General features: G+C 33.5%; 1 protein-coding gene across 1 annotated transcript in view; it reads left to right on the plus strand.

Annotated features, from left to right (window-relative positions):
- ADGRL4 (adhesion G protein-coupled receptor L4) overlaps positions 1-17,839 on the plus strand; it is a 116,518-nt gene extending 98,679 nt beyond the window's left edge. Inside the window, exons 13-15 of the mRNA XM_031002412.3 lie at positions 15,268-15,359; positions 16,747-16,915; positions 17,224-17,839. Of these exons, the coding sequence (XP_030858272.3) occupies positions 15,268-15,359; positions 16,747-16,915; positions 17,224-17,286 (324 nt within the window). The 3' untranslated portion in view covers positions 17,287-17,839. The remainder of the gene's footprint in view (positions 1-15,267; positions 15,360-16,746; positions 16,916-17,223) is intronic.
- Positions 17,840-18,086: the final 247 nt, after the last annotated feature.

An 18,086-nucleotide genomic window follows, 5' to 3' on the forward strand; every position in this document is an offset into this window, starting at 1 on the left:
ACTGTAATATTGACTTATCTACTTAAAAATACCTACAGGGGTTCTGCTATTTATAACTTTTTAAAGCTTTAGACCAATTGTTTGAAAAGGGCTGATTACACTAAGGCAAATTATGTGCATTCTTTTGTAGCTAACAGACAAAACCTTCAAGCTCCTATTTACTAAGAATCCATAAAATCCTTAGACTTAGCCAAGAGCACAGTATAGGTTCTAATCACCTTTGGACTTCTGATCATCCTCTGAAAGTAACACGATTTCCTTCCCCAAGCTGATCTACTACAAGAGGGAGCCTTTCTTTGAATCAGTCTTTCTTAGTCGTTGCAGAGCTCATGTTCTACACAACTGAAGATATTTAAACTTCTCTATAAGTGTTTGTCATATCCCTTTGTCCCCTTTAATATTCCCTGCAAAATATGAGTTACAAATTTTGAGAGAATGGACAGTCTGTGTGGCTTGGTCTTGATTTCTTTCTCTCATATGGAAACATTGTGCAGTCTAGTTTCAGGGCTTCCCAAGGAATAAGTATTTAAGATTCTTTTTGATGCAAAAATCATTCCTCCTGATTGTATCTGATCAAAATGACAACCAGCCCAGGCAAACAGGGACGTGTGGATACTTTACCTAGAAGTGCATGTTCTAGACCCTGTCTGCTGCTCACCTTCTTTTTTTCAAGAGCTCTCCATATTCAGTCACACTGGCTGCTTGACACTTCTGAGAGCTTCTATGTACCTTCCCATCTCAGCACCTCTGCCCTAAAACATTCCCTATCACTTCCTTCTGTTTATACCTCCATCTAGTTACCACTCATTTGTCTTTCAGATATCAACTCAAACAACACTTTCCAAGGAAAGTCCCGCTTGATTCATTAGTCCATAATAAGTCTCATTGTTAAATGCTTTCACAGAAGCCCATTTTTTTCTTTTGGAAAACTTTTATCATTGTATTACACATGTGTTAGTGTGAATAACCTATTAATATCTGTCTTCTCAAAGGAGTACTGTAAGCTCTGTGAAAACAAAAACCTTATGGATTTTCTCCCAGTATATTATCTTTAGGGGTTAGCATGTAGAATTCACTCAAATAATACTGTTGAATGAATAAATGAATGATGCACCATGAAAAGTTACTCAGAAATGATATTTCCTTCCCTAAAATGGAAATTTAAAGAAATAAATCATAATGGACATAAGATTATTTTGAGAAAAAATTTCAGAAAAATATGTGCAGCATTCATTATAAACTATCACTTTTACTTTATTTACTTTTTTCTTAGAAAATCATTACTATATCTACCTATGTATATCAGTCTATCTACCTATGACGTGCTTTCAGTAGGAATTTTAACACTGAGGTTTTACAGTTAACTGAATGAAATGAAGTGCTGGCTAGAAAATGTCAGAAGTTTTCAAAAGCAATATGGATAGTGAAGAGTACAAACAATGGGTTCTTTCCATGCCCTGAATTTCTAATATGTAGATGGGGATAATGGTATCTACTCCAGATACAGAGATACTGTTAAAAAATAAAAGCAAATTATTAGAGCATTTTTTAAAAGTCAGAAAAGGATAATTCTTAATAATTTGGGGAAAAATCTTATATCTCTTCTATTTTTACCTTTTAAATGAAAAATTAAATTGGCAATAATTTTAGATATACCTTTGAATTTAATTGCACAAGTTCTATTTTAGCTTCTCAGCAAGCAACTTATATAAATTTAAAGTTTTTATACCTTAAAGGTTACAGTTTTATAAACTTCCTTTGAAATGTTTGATTCTTACTAACCTCTGTTCTTGTTTTCTATTGCAAGTATATACAACAAATATTTTTCATTGCTTATATCTTAAGAAGAAAGAGTTCACTATGTAGTATTCATTGTCACATTACATCAATTTACATTGTTGTAAATGCTCTTCACATACAGTTGTTCTCCTTCACCTTCATTCCTTTCCATGGTTTAAAATCATCTACAGTTAAAAACCAGTGATAAAGATAAACCCATGTAGCTCACTTACTCTCATGCGGGTCACTTTATCCTTCATGGATACAGATGTCCAGTTCTCTCTGCCTTTTGATTCTGTTTTTGAGACTACTAAATTATTCCTTCAAACACTAAAAAAAACCACTTTAAAAATATTCCTAATGGAAACATGTTAAAAATATGAAGTGCTAATATTATTTTAATGCCTAAAATGATTATGTATTAGGATGGGATTTTAGCCATAATTAAAATAGAGCAATTATTTAGCTATAAGCTATAGCATGAGGATTAATTTCCTAATAGACAAGTATCCTGCCAACTAGTTGACTAAGAATTTAGCTGTGGCCTACCAGTGTGCCCAAGTCTTAGATTAATGAATTTATATCATAAAATCCATGAATCTTTAGTTTCTGTTAGATGCAAACTATTGAAAGTTGTCCATTGTGTCTATCCACATCAACAGATGTAACTTTATTATTTTTCCCTACTCAGAGTTATTCCTGGAGAATAATTATATTTGGATAATTTGAGCTATATTTCTTAGTTTCTGTTGCCATATATTATGTAATATTCTGTTTCTAATTCTATACTATTATGTCACAATGTGCAAAATGTGAGACAAAATAAAAATGTAATTTTTCAAAATGTTTAGTCAAATTCATGGCTAAATGCTCCTTTATGAAGGTTATTAAGGATACCTGGGATTTAAATATAGAGTCTATCCTTCACCCTTTTATTTATTCAACAAATGATTGTTGAGCATCTTGTATATTCCAAACACTGTTCTAGGCCTTGAGAATACATCACCAAATAAAACAGAAAATAGTCTTTGTCCTTGTGGACCTCGGATTCTAGATCAGGAGTCATCAATGAACATGGCTTGTTTTTGTAAATAGTTTTATTGGGATACAGCCACACTCATTTGTTTGTTTTTGTATTCTCTGCTTTAATGGTATGGCATAGTTGTGATCAAGGCCATATGTGTCTCAAAACCTCAAATTGTTATTTTCTGGACCTCTACACAAAATGTTTACTAACCCCAGCTGTATACTAGAGAAATGTAAGAAAAGGTAGCTATCTGCTCTCATAAAATTCCCAGAATTTCATAATGGATTAATTATGAATATTTCTTCTTATATTCTGGGTACTCTATGGGTCACCCTTTGCAATATAGTTATTTCTTTATTTCTGTAAACTTCTTGAAGGTAGCCAGGTTTATGACCTACAAATTACAATTCTACCCCAGAGAAGTTTCAACAGAAATGAGGAATTGTTTACACAAATGATAAATGCTCAACTTACTCTTGAATTATATCCATTTCAGTACTTATTTTGCTGATATCACTTTAGAAGAAAGTCCTGAAAGTGGAAAATATTTCCCTCCTCTATATTAAGAACATATTGGCCAAAAATAAAGACAGACAAATATAAGTTCTGGTATTTTAAGGTGCTATTGACAGGTCCAGTGAAACCATATCACAAAACAATAATTATCCAATTGTTGAATAAATATACATTATATGTAGTTTTGGTCACTTCAAATTTTGAAAACAATATAGAAGAACCATAATTCTGTATGAGTGTTATAACCACTACTGATAATAATTGATGTTTGTTGAGAACTTAAATATTAGGTACTCTTTGGAGTACTTTACATTAATTATGGAATTTAATACACACAAACAACCTGTGAGATAAGTACTAATACTATCCACATTTTACACGCAAGGAAAGTAAGACACAAATAATTAAATATATTAATCTTCTTGTAAGTATGAAAATTGGAATTTGAACCTATGAATGTGGCTCTAAGGTCCATTTAGTCCATTTATTTTGAAGGTGTATTTGTTGCTTTCTTAAAACTGTCATATTATATAAGAAAGTGGTTTTCAAACTTTTTGACTAAAGACCCATCAGTAAAATGTATGCACCTCACTAAATGTATGTTTATATCTTGAAAATGTCTATCATTTATTAGTTTACTAATATTTTATGTAAATTATCTTATACAGTATATAAAGTATATTGTAAAACATACTTTAAAATATATATTTAAAGAATGAAAGATGAAATAACAATATTTAAAATAGATCACTATGATTCTCACTAAAATATTAGCATTTCATTTTTTTAATGAAATATTGATTGTACTTTAAATGCAGCAATTCAAAGGTATAGATCTAAGTTCAATACTTGGTTTAAATGACTATCAGGGAGCTGCAACCTCAAAAATACATTAAATCTGTACTTTCACATTAGATGTAGCAGATCTACCACTCTGGGTACTCTGTTCTAATACTTATTTCTTCAAATCTTCAGCAATGTTTTATTATTGCACTTTCTAGAAGTTTTTAGTGAAGGAGTATATAAAGGAATACACTGAAATTTGGTGCCATTTATTTATTTGTTTTCCATGTCTTACTTCATGGGTTATTATATTATGTTCCATGTATTATTTTAGTTAATTTTATCATGAAGAACAGATATTTTCTTCAATAGTACATTATTATTATTATTATTATTATTATTATTATTATTTTTTATATGGAGTCTCGCTGTGTCACCAGGCTGGCGTGCAGTGGCGTGATCTCAGCTCACTGCAACCTGCACCTCTCAGGTTCAAGGGATTCTCCTGCCTCAGCCTCCTGAGTAGCTGGGACTACAGGCACGTGCCTCCACGCCCAGCAAATTTTTTTTGTATTTTTAGTAGAGAGGGAGTTTCACCATGTTGGCCAAGATGGTCTCAATCTCTTGACCTCGTGATCCACCCTCCTTGGCCTCCCAAAGTGTTGAGATTACAGGCGTGATCCACCGCGCCCGGCCAATAGTACATGATTTTTTTTTTAAACTTCCACTGTTAAGTAGAAAACATTACTAGAAACTTCTAAACATTTCATGAATATGCATAACTTTAAATATGACTGAAAACTGTGGACCTAAATCCATGCTTCAAATTGTCTTCTTAAAACTTTGAGTTTTGTAATACCATTTAATCAAATCTGATTAGATCTTCATGGATTTTAACCGTGACTGGCTTATACGGACTTTTTACATGAACTTGCAGCCTGGCTGGCACATAGCACACTGTAGAAGTAAGAAAAATGTCAGTTTGTCATTTTCTTGTTTGTATTTTTGTTAATAGTATGAATTTTAACCCACAGTGCACTTGGAGACATCTGAAGTCTTATTTGCCCATTTCATTAGGATTACTTTATTAAAACTAAATAGTGTGAGATGACAGGCATGCATACAATATGATGCAGTAGGCTGAAAGATAAAGAGGGTGGACTCCTCCACCTTGAGGAACAAATATAGCCTTCAGAATGGCTCAGATCTGACATGGGATTCCACTCCATAGAGCATAGAAAAAGTGAGGACACCAGTGTCATTCATATTTTAAGTATTAAAGTTTAATTTTTCCGTGGGAAAATATCAGCTGGAATTCGAATGTGTTCTTCATGTACCCCAATTTATATTTTTTTGACAATCCACTTTGGAAACCACTATCATGAAATGATTATACAGTTATATTTGGACTCTAAAGGATGGAAAGCTTTGTTGTTCACCAGTACAGGAAAAATTACCACATTCTTTAATCCCTTGACCACAGAGAACAATGAGGACAGATGTCTCCAGTAAAGGATAATTAGCACAGTACACTAAATCCTGTTAGCTATTAACAAGGCCTTCATCACTGGTATCATGACTAATTTGGATGAACACTAATGCCAAATAGTTAACAATATTAATACTTATTAATATGTTGTTCTTCTCCTTTAATTATTTCTCAAAGGCAATAACTGTTAGCCACGCATGTAAATAAATGTCTGTACAATTAAATTCTTAAAATTGTAGATGTCAGTTTAGCTTCTCTTTATTGTTCCTTCATCTTAGTTTGGTAGCTTTGTAAAGTGCTCGGGAGCATAAACTCTATAACCTGTCTACTAGGTATGAATATTGGCTCTGTTACCCCCTAATTGTATTACCTTGGGCAAGTTATTTGACCTCTTTCTGCCTCTGTTGCCATAAATGTGAAACAAATATAATAAGAGCAACAACAGAAATAATAATGGTAATGGTGATAATAGTAAGGCAAAGAATGCTTATCCCATTAACTTGGTGAGAGGGTTAAATAAATTAATAAATAAAACAGACTTGGAACAATGTCTGGCACATAGAAAGCACTCAATATCAGCACTCAAAAATTTAATTTTGGGGGATGTGGAGGTGGTCATTCACTTGAGTTTCAATATAACAGTAGTTTTGAAGTACATGCAGAATGCCACATTATCTCAGAGCGATTATTCATCTAATTGGGTTCCTCTGCAGTCAATGCCTGGTAGGAGAACATTGCTGTTTTCTAAAGTATAAATCTCAAGAATTTACTGCATTTTTTGATACTGTTACTATCCCAGAGCGATCTATTAAAATTTTTCTCCTTTTGTGATATAAAGAGCCTACTTTAATATATTTATTATGGTTTCAGATGTTTCAGTGTATTTCAGATCACTTAATTTTTTTTCACATAATTGTAGACTGCACTCCCATTTCTCTGAGGTCGGCTTTCTGCTGAGCTGAGTGTTGGTAACCTCAGCAGAGAAATATCTTTTAGCTCTGTAGATACTCCCAAGTGTGCTAAATCCTGACCCTAGTGAGTGCTGAACATGATGAGGCTCATGGTGTTAGCAGAGAGACGCTTCCTAGCAGTGTCATGTAGCTATATGTGGGGGTGAAAGTTATTCTGTCTTTTCTACAAATCTGACAATAGGTGACCAAACACTGTGGCATCATACTTGCTGTGAATTTTGACAAATGTACTAGTACCATTTTATACCTGTGCTTTATACATTTTATTTCTAATAACCATTACTTTACTAACAAAAAGTGTTTAACAGGTGCTGGCTCAATCCACTGCTTCTGGACACAACTGTACCATGTGTACCAAGGAGTTTCCAAAGAGAAAGAGTTCTGCCAAGCCCAAATGTATAATTTTCTGGGTTCAATCCTTTATGTGCCCTTTCATAGACTACATACTTTTAGGACATTTTATCAGTTTTAGAACATACACATATATTCAGTTTCCACAATAGTTGGAACATCTAAAAATGTAGCCCCTCTGCCTTTGAGGTCTCTTTCAAACAATTATAGATCAGCCTGTGTGAAGAGGGTGACATCCTTGGGGTTTTCCACTAAGAAGCCAATGTCCTCACATTATAAAAAGATCAGATATGAACAAAATTTGAAAGCTATGAAGTTAGGGTTGACATGAAGGATGCCAAGTGTAGTTAAATTTTAGATAAACAATGAATTAATTTTTAAGTGTAAATATGCCCCCAAATATTGCATGGAATTAATATTAATATTTGGAACCAAGATACTGGTATCCTATATTTTTATTTACAACATCTGGCAATCCTACGTGAAGGACCTATAAAGGTAAGAATTTTACAGAAGAAATATGGTAGGTTCTATAAATTAGGATTTATTTTAAACTGGATTTTAAATCTCATACAATTTAATATTGCATTAAACCTTTTAAGATTTAAAATCCAGTTTAAAATAAATACTAATTTAAAGATAATAAAAACTATAATTATAGGGTATTTCATTATATACATATACACATTGTATTTAGTCCATTCTCACACCGCTACACAGAACTGCCTGAGACTGGGTAATTTATGAAGAAAAGAGGTTTAATTGACTCACAGTTCCTCAGGCTGTACAGGAAGCATGGCTGGGAAACTTGCAATCATGAAGTGAAGGAGAAGCAAGTACGTCTTCACATAGTGATCAGAGAGAGAAGAATAGTGAAGGGAGAGGTGCGACACCCTTTCAAACAGCCAGATCTCATGAGAACTCTATCACAAGAACAGCAAAGGGGAAAGTCTGCCCCCATGATTCAATCACCTGCACCAGGCCCCTCCTCCAACACTAAAGATGACAATTCAACATGAGATTTGGGTGGGGGCACAGAGCCAAACCATATCACACCTATATGTACATGTGCGTGTATTTCTCCCTATATTAGATTTCTATTGCTGCTATAACGAATTACCACAATTCAGTGGCCTAAGACAACACAAACGTATTATCTCACAGTTCTGTAGGTTAGAAGTCTGGGTATAGCATGACGCATCTGGTTTTTCTGCTTAGAGTCTCACTGGGCTAAAATCAAGATATCAATGTCTCTGGAGGGACTGCGGAAGAATTCATTTCCATTTTTATTCAGGTTGTTGGCCAAATTGAGCTCCATGCAGTTGTGGGACTAAGACCCCATTTCCTTGCTGGCTGTGAGACGGGGCTCCTACTCAACCTCAGAGGCCTCCCACCTTCCCTGACTCATGATCTCATTCATCTTCAAAGCCAGCAACAGCTGTTGGTGTCTTTTCCTGCTTAAATTTCTCTGCCTCCACTTCATTTTTGCCTTATCTCTCCCACCAAATCTCCTCTGCCTCAAAGGTTCATGTGATTATATTGGGCTCAACCAGGTAATTCAGGATCACCTCCCTATCTTAAAGTTTATAACATTAATTCTATCTGTAATATCCCTTTTGCCATATTCACAGGTTCTAGGAATCAAGGTGTGGACATTTTTTTGGAGGGGGAGCCATTATTCTGCTTTACACACACCCAATTTTCTGATACTCTGTGATAAGCATTGTAACTAAGGCACTTAATATGGTAATCTCAACTGGGAAATGGTTAAAAAAAAAAGAAAATCAGACAGAAGACAAAACCTGTTCTACTTTGATTCCAATTTAACTCATGGACAATTAATAGAGCACAATTTAAAATTCTGATGCTTAAATTAATAACTACATAGGGCCAAGCATGGTGGCTCATGCCTGTATTCCCAGCACTTTGGGAGACCTAGGTGGACAGATTGCTTGAGCCCAGAAGTTTGAGAACAGCTTGGGCAATATGGCGAAACCCCATCTCTACTTAAAATACAAAAAATTAGCCAGGTATGGTGGTGTGCACCTGTGGTCCCAGCTACTCAGGAGGCTGAGGTGGGAGGATTGCTTGAGCCCAGGAGGTTGAGGTTGCAGTGGACTATGATTGCACTGCTGCACTCCAGCCTGGGCAACAGAGCAAGACCTTGTCTCAAAATAAATACTTACATACATACATAGCCATTTCTGCAGTGGTATAACGATTGAGAATGAAAAGCTGGTGTATATGGCTATTCAGTAGGCCAGTCAGTAGAAACCCATCTGTTGTTCATAGCAAAAGCAGGTCTGTCCTAGGCCAGTTGACTTAAAGGTAATAAAACTATTTGAAAGAACAAAGACATTGTGATTATGACACATCCTTAAATGAACCAGATTCTGTTTGATGTATATGAAAAATTTAAGCATGGGTCTAAAAGTGCTGTAAGAGAAATCTTTTCATTTTTTTCGATGAGATCTAACATCATATAGATGGCTTCATCAATTATTGAGAAAAAGACTAAGAAAAGAAAAATGACTGATTGGGATGCTTCATTTTGAAGTGTGATTTTGAAGCCTTTGGGTTGAATGTACCTGTAGCTCTAAATCCTTCAGAATTAGTTGTCGTTCTTTCACCAACTCATCTACTTAAATTTCTTGATTTTTTTAAAGAAGCTTAAAAAATTTTAACACACTGTCAAACAACAAAATATATGTGCTAAGCTTTGAAATACATGAATATATGAACTGCATGTATCTGAATTTAAGAAACAGGTCTCTTTATAGATAAATATCACTTAAGATGAAACAAAAAATGACTTTAAATTTAAAATATTGCTTTATCTCAAGAGTTAAGTGTTCATGACTTTGAGTGACTTTTTTCTTCACAGCTATTTTTATTCCCTTCTGTATTCTGAAGTGCAGCATTGAATTTCAAAGTTCTTATACTTGCCATCTAAGGTCCTTGCCCTGTTTATTTCTATCAAAGTATCATGGAACCCAAGCTGACAATCTAAAATCGTTAAAAAAAAAAAAGAGAGACAAAAGTGATAATGAAGGAATGTTCATTTACAAATCATTAGTTATCCCTGGTGCTTTTTTGGCACTAACATTTAGAGATTAATAAATGGACCACAGTGGATTAAATAAGCACACATAGATATGCACTAAGGAGTAAAAGTGCATCTCATTTGAAAAGCACTATTTTCTTAATTCAGATGAATACCAATGATTTTTCTTACATTTTAAAGATTTACCCAAGTCTGCTATCATGATGTTAGACACTGCCATATAAACATAGTGCTGATAGTATCTTTCTAGCTGCTCAACCCAAAATGGAGACTTTTATCATCTTTCCTCCAAGTCATTACCTCTGGGTTAACTGAAAACTGTTTTTTATTATTAAAAATGCTTTCTAATTCTTTATCCTCCTTTTTTGAGGTATCCTTTTTTTAACCTCATTTCAAACACTTCATACCTATTTCATAAAATTCCCCAAAGATATTTTTCCATACCGTGTAAACTTTATTTCCACCTCTAGATACATAAACTCATGTGCCTTTAGATGTCTTTAGGTGATACTGATTCTTTATTTAAAGCTTTGACACAGTTAGAAAAAGGATTTGAAGTAGCTTATATATTTATGGATAAACAGAGGACACAGACAATATAAAGGAGTAAATGTGAGTTTTGCCAGTTACCTCAAATTTGCTGAATATTTTAATATGACATTAGGGGTAACTGGGAAAACTTACATTTTTCTTTATTTACCCCAACTTTGCTGAATATTGTAATATGACTTTGGATCATATCATTCAGGAAATTTTGAGTAATGAAAGAAAAACATATTCTAAATAATTTTAGATAAGTATTTTTTCTGGCAAAAGTTATTATTCTGATACAAAGTTAAAGAAAAAACTTGTTATGACTGTTGTTAATGGCATGGGAGACTTTATTCAGGACTGCTGTGATAGGTGTCAAAACTATGGCAGGGGAGAGGCAGATTGGCCCAACTCTGAAATCAGGGGATTTATAGCCAAGGTGCAAGTTAAGGGTAATGGAATAATTACTGAGAAGAGACAACATGGGTAAGAGGAATTCTTGCTAAACTGACTTAACAGGATTCCTACTGAATGGCAAGCCAGGGTGAGCAAATATCAAGGATGTGAGTTGAAGAATTTGATTAGGTATTAAGAATGATCAGGTATCAGAAGTGAGGAGATTCTCTCTAAACTGACTTATCAGAAATTTTACTAAAACTGGACTCCACAAGATCAGACACTGAAGCCCAAGGTCAAGGCTTAACTAGTAGTGAAGGGGACTCACAGGAACCTGGCTAAAGCTTGGTCAAGGAAAGTGTCAGTTTTTTAATGACAAAGGCAAGGGAAGAATATGTTGGCCTACAAAGTTTGCATTGTGCAAAACAGTAAAGAATACTCATCATTCTCTACATTTCCATAAAATTGAACTTAGGTCTGATTTTATCATTTGAGTTTCAGTTTTTTTAATATAAGCACATGGCAGGGAGTATGTAGGCAAGATGGCATTTAAACAGAGTGATGAGGGTATGAGCCATGGGAATATCTTAGTGCCCAAATTCAACTGCCCTATGGCATGGTGCATGGGGTACTGGAGAAACTATGATGAACTCACTGTGAGTGGAGTGAAGTGGTCAAAAGATAGAGAAGTAACGCTTGGGGGAAGAGGTATAGCAGAGATCAAATCATTCAGACCTTAAAACCCACTGCGCAATCTTTTATTTTAACTCTGAATGACATAGGAAGCCATTGGAGGATTCTGAACAGTGAAAAGATCTGACTTACATTTTAAAGAGATCAGCCTGACTGTTATTATGAGATAGATTATAGGAAGATAAGGATGGCAAAAGAGAGATCAATTAGGAGGTTTCTGAAGTAGCACAGAGGAGGCATGATGGTGGCCCGTTTCAGGATAGTGTCTGTGGAAATGGTAAGTAGTTAGTGGTCATATTCTGAACATGTTTTAAAGGTAGAAATAAAGAGTTCACTGACTGATAACTTAGAAGAATAAGATAACATTTTTTTGAGATGGGGAAGATTGCAGAAAAAAATAGGTTATTTGCAGGAAGAACAGCAGTTTGGTTTTTGACTTTTCTTTAACTCACAATGCCTATTAGACTTCCAAATGGAGGAGTTAGATTGGGCCAAAGGACAGACAAAACAGACATGTAAGATTAGAATGAAGGTTTAGGAAGTACCTGTTTTGGGACTTAGCATTTAAACTAGAATTTAATCAGTTATAATGAATTAGTAGATCAAATAATGAAGGGACAAAAAGTATTCTATAGAGAAAAACAGCATAGAAAAATCCTCAAGGCTTGAGGAGCTAAGAAAGTGATATTCCTATAAACAATTGATAAAGGCGGCAGGAGTATAGTAAACAAAGGGAAGAGTGGCATGAACCATTGGGTCTGATCACCTAGGAAGTGAGAGTACATAGATAGGTCCAATGATTGCTGTTCACAGTAATCATTTATTTCTCTGTGTTGTCCTCCTTTCCCTCTACTGGTCATTCAAGACTGCTTAGAAATCCCTATTTAAGGTGCAGTCTCCTGTGTTCTTTCATGAAACTATGTAAACAACTACCTGGTGCTTTCTGAGTCGTGTTGCACTTGCCTGTTTTCTGGTCATCTCCTCCAGCATACTATAGGCTCTTTAAGGAGAAAGCCTACAATACATAAATAATTATTGAACAAAACAGCAAATAAACCTTTGCACTTCAAATAAAATCTAAGTGATAATTGTCCCTGTCCTCCTCACCCAACTCATGTCATGCCACTCTTCGCTTTGCTTACTATACTCCAGCCATCTTTATCAATTGTTTGTAGGAATATCACTTTCTTAGCTCCTGAAGCCTTGAAGATTTTCCTATGCTGTTTTTCTCTGTAGAATACTTTTTTCCCTTCATTATTTGATCTACTAATGCATTATAACTGATTAAATCCAGGTTTAAATGCTAAGTCCCAAGAAAGGTACTTCCTAAACCTTCATTCTAATCTTACATGTCCATTTTGTCTCTCCTAACAGTTCTAATTTGTGAATTAATAGCATTTATCACAGTTTGTAGATTTATAAGGATTGTATGATTATTTGTTTACTATCTGTTTCTCAATAGAATCTATGAGAACAAAAGACCATGTCTGTTTTAATCATTAATAGGTACCTAGCCCTTGCCACTGCACCAGACACTTAATAGGCCCTTTAAAAAAATTCTTAGCATAAGTGAAAATAAAAAGTTCCACATATTTGTATTATTATCAATGAATGTGGATAATATAATCAGTATATTTGTGATTTTTGGATAACATGAAACTATCATGCCTTTTGATAAACATGTTTTAATCTGTTTTCTCTTAAATTTGGAAAAATATGAGCTAATAGAATAAGAATTAGTCTCCCACTTGCCCAGCAGCACCTGGGTTTTATAAGTATGTAAACATTTTCCATTTTTTACAGAAAAAATGTACTTTCAAGATTTGGATCACCTCAGGGAATGTTCCATTTCCTCTCTTCACTAGTTCAGCATGTGATGTAGAAGAGCATATCCAAAATGAATGTGAACCTCTGAGAAACCATTAGCAGTACGAGCAACTATTTTTCAAACTCAGTTTTATTGAAAACAGAAGTTTAAGAAACTTAAATAAATTACTATTTATGTGGAAAACTGGTGGATCTAGAGAACAGCTTTTCTCGTCATTTACTTTATCTTCTAAGTCTTTCTTTGTTGAGATAACAAGATCAATATAAATACCTCATAAAAATTATTTAAAGTTTTTCAAATCAATAATGGGTAGGCATATATTATTTAGACTAACCAAATTTTACAACTCTTATTTGTAAATATATGTGCATATATTTATAAAATTAAATACAGTTGTTTCCAAATTTATACAAAGAAGCTATAGCTATTGAAATCTAGAAAATACTAAGTATTCCAGTTTCATGACTATGAAAGACTACTTATAAAATTAAATATTATTTAATTGTCATTCCAGTTAATTATATGAGCATACAAAGAGGATGGAACTATCACCTAAATCAATTTAAATATTCTTTATCTCACCTCTACAATTGCTAAAGTATGGAAGCATTACTATAATTAGGATTAATTACTCATATAATTAGAAGTAATGGACATTTGGAAACAGGAAGTAGAGACTAGACCCCTTATTCTTCCGAGATTTCCTCTCAAGGACCCCTCCATACAAAAGTGGCAACATGAAATTCTCAGGCCCATTATTTGATACTGTTGTTTGTAATACTACAATATGCTAAATTCCATTTTGAGAGGCTACATAAAACTCATTAGAAGATAGAAAAAAGAAATGTTTGAAAACTGTAAGCTTCTGAATTACTAGTAGAAGAATTAGCTGAAAATTATAATGTTGCACTTTGCTGTTGTCATTTCAAAGTGTCTTTGGAAAAATCTGCTTGAATTAATAAAATAGACTTCATAAGGGATTAGCCTTCCAACTATTTCTATAATATTTAATATTTTAAATTATTGGCATGCTCATATTAGACTATCTATACATTTAACATATACCCCTCATTTAGCCTTCTAACACTGCAAATATGACTTGGAGGTCTTCAAAAGTATAGAAAAAGGAAAATAAGAGGCAACTTTTCCTAATGCAGTCACAATAAAAAGGGTGACAACTCTCCAATTCTATTTAGCCCATATTACAAAATACAAATAATAGAATGTGTTAACATTTATTTGCCTAACAACAAACATTTAATTCATTGATTTACATTTTGAAAGCATCCACGGTTAAATCAAGGAAAAAGAAATATTAACATTTGTATTAGGAGAGAATCTAGATAAATCATACGAGAGAAAGTACATTCAAACATTTCCTCACAATAGAAACTGAGAGTGTTTTGTTGAGTTTTCTTATTTCTTTTCAATCTTTCAATTTTTCTTTTCCAGTCTAAATTTTTAAAGGGTTCACAGAATTATCACTAACATGTTTCTTCAAAGAAACAGTATAGAATTTACTGAACAAAAATTTGCTTTCTTTAGTGTTTATAAAGGTTTCCAAACCAAAATTTAACTTAATGTATATATTAATCATATTAGTGGCAGCAGATGATACTCATCAATCTTTAGGTATGATGATAACATCTGAAGAAGTTTCATAAACAGGTTGTTTTCAGTACCACTTGTACTGATAATTTTCAGTGATATTGTAAAGAACTATATAAATGCCATGATTTTTAGTTTCTATCTTATTGAAATCTTTACCATTTATTTTCTTTATATATATCCAATTTAAGATGAAAACTATCTCTTCTTTGAAATTAATTCTTTTTCCAGGTTAATCTCTTGGCTTTTGGAGTCATCATATACAAAGTTTTTCGTCACACTGCAGGGTTGAAACCAGAAGTTAGTTGCTTTGAGAACATAAGGTAAATGCGTCTTTAAGTTCACTTTTTTTTTTTTTTTTTTTTTTTTTTGGTAATTAAAAGCTTTAGTAACTCAAAGTACAAATAATTTGGGGAATTATTTTTAAATGATTGTTTCATACTTTACCATATTTAAAAGACGCATCGGAAAATAGCATTTAGTATGTATATTAAGACTACAATTACTGCAGATTCAGTGGTAAGAAGCAATTTTTTCAAACATACACCCCTTTGAAAGGGAAAAGACGATGACTGTGTTAAAGGCAAGGAAGGCCTTAGTGATTTTCTTTTATAAAATGCTTTTCAGAACTTAGTAACTGTTTCTTTCTTGTTATCCCTAGTTTGCATGTTGTCATGATTTTTCCTTTACACCCACCCTCCCGCTTTAAAACTGATTTATTGAAACCTTGAAAATGATTTGTTCAGGAAGAGCTGAATTATGCTATAGGGAACACTGGAAACCACAGACTATTTGTGTTGCTTGGGAACACTCCTGTAGTTTCAATACCTTGCACAAGATTTATAGTTGGGATTTAATAAATGTTTGATCGATTACTTTCTTTTAGTCCTCACCAGTTATGGTTTCATGTAGTGTACTGGTTTTAATAAAGTTGAAAATGACTCATTTTCTGAGGTACACTGCTAAAACGTCTACTGCAATAAAGAATGACTGGACTAAAAATGAATGAGAGAATAATCATTAGTTGCTTCATTTCCAAGGCAATGTCCTTAGTGAGCAGGGTAGAATATTGTTTTACCAAAAGTCACAGGCATTCTGATGAAAAGATGTAAGAGTGCGTATGTGTGTGTATTTTCTCTTTAATTTTTAAGAAAACAGCATTCTGTAATGAATTTATTTTGCAAAAGCAAAACAAAATAAAACAAAACCCTATTTTTATATCCTACACGTTCGTTTCTTCTAAACCTGAAAGAAAAGCAGAGCCTCCTTTGATGTAATAGATATGTGCTGACCCCAGTCCACATGGTATACTTTTCAGAGTTTCTTAGGGAAAATACTTCCTAACAGATATATGTCTTACCTTTGGGAATTCCTGCAACATTACATTTGAAATCAAAGCATGCACACTGCAGTACACCAGACAAAAATATTTTAAGATGAAGGAAATTACTTAATCTTAAACATAATTCCATGTTTTGGTAATAGCAATTTGACTTTGGAAGCACACCCCTGCCACGGTTCAGTAGCATACCCTAAAGGCTGTCCCACCTAACTGCAGCACAACTTAGCAGTTTGGAAATTCTATTAGGTCTATTTGTAAAAGGTTTCTTGGTTATACTGAAAACTCACCTCCCACATAATTTGAGTAATTTGGGAGATATGTTGACTATACGTAGCTTTCTTCACTGACGCATTTCTCATATGTGATAGGTCTTGTGCAAGAGGAGCCCTCGCTCTTCTGTTCCTTCTCGGCACCACCTGGATCTTTGGGGTTCTCCATGTTGTGCACGCATCAGTGGTTACAGCTTACCTCTTCACAGTCAGCAATGCTTTCCAGGGGATGTTCATTTTTTTATTCCTGTGTGTTTTATCTAGAAAGGTAAACAATTTCTTATTTTGGTGGTTCCTAGTATATTCATGTAGCATCAGTTGCCAAATTGATAGAAAATTCTTACTCTCATAGATTTATGACTTCTGCCTTTATTGCCTAAATCGCCTAGCTGTTCATAGGAAAATATGCTTCTAAAAGAACCTTGGTATTAGGGATATAAATATAACTTAAATGGACATATTCTGAGCTATAATACTTTAGAAAACCATATATAACAATTTATTGTGATTTGAAAAAAAAAATTAAATGTGATTGTTAAGATTAACATTTCTTCCTTTCCTTTTTTTAATTTTTAGATTCAAGAAGAGTATTACAGATTGTTCAAAAATGTCCCCTGTTGTTTTGGATGTTTAAGGTAAACACAGAGAATGATGGATAATTACAACTGCACAAAAATAAAAATTCCAAGCTGTGGATGACCAATGTATAAAAATGACTCATCAAATTATCCAATTATTAACTACTAGACAAAAAGTATTTTAAGTCAGTTTTTCTGTTTATGCTATAGGAACTGTAGATAATAAGGTAAAATTATGTATCATATAGATATACTATGCTTTTCTATGTGAAATAGTTTTGTCAAAAATAGTATTGCAGATATTTGGAAAGTAATTGGTTTCTCAGGAGTGATTTCACTGCACCCAAGGAAAGATTTTCTTTCTAACACAAGAAGTATATGAATGTCCTGAAGGAAACCACTGGCTTGATATTTTTGTGACTCATGTTGCCTTTGAAACTAGTCCCCTACCACCTCGGTAATGAGCTCCGTTACAGAAAGTGGAACATAAGAGAATGAAGGGGCAGAATATCAAACAGTGAAAAGGGAATGATAAGATGTATTTTGAATGAACTGTTTTTTCTGTAGACTAGCTGAGAAATTGTTGACATAAAATAAAGAATTGAAGAAACACATTTTACCATTTTGTGAATTGTTCTGAACTTAAATGTCCACTAAAACAACTTAGACTTCTGTTTGCTAAATATATTTCTTTTTCTAATATTCTAAAAAAAAAAAAAAAGGTTTACCTCCACAAATTGAAAAAAAAAAAGTGAAAAAAATCTGTTTCTAAGGTTAGACTGAGATATATACTATTTCCTTACTTATTTCACAGATTGTGACTTTGGATATTTAATCAGTAAAATATAAATGTATCAAGAT

The sequence above is a fragment of the Gorilla gorilla genome, chromosome 1 (assembly GCF_029281585.2).
Source record: "Gorilla gorilla gorilla isolate KB3781 chromosome 1, NHGRI_mGorGor1-v2.1_pri, whole genome shotgun sequence".
In the NCBI taxonomy this organism is placed as follows: Eukaryota; Metazoa; Chordata; class Mammalia; order Primates; family Hominidae; genus Gorilla; species Gorilla gorilla.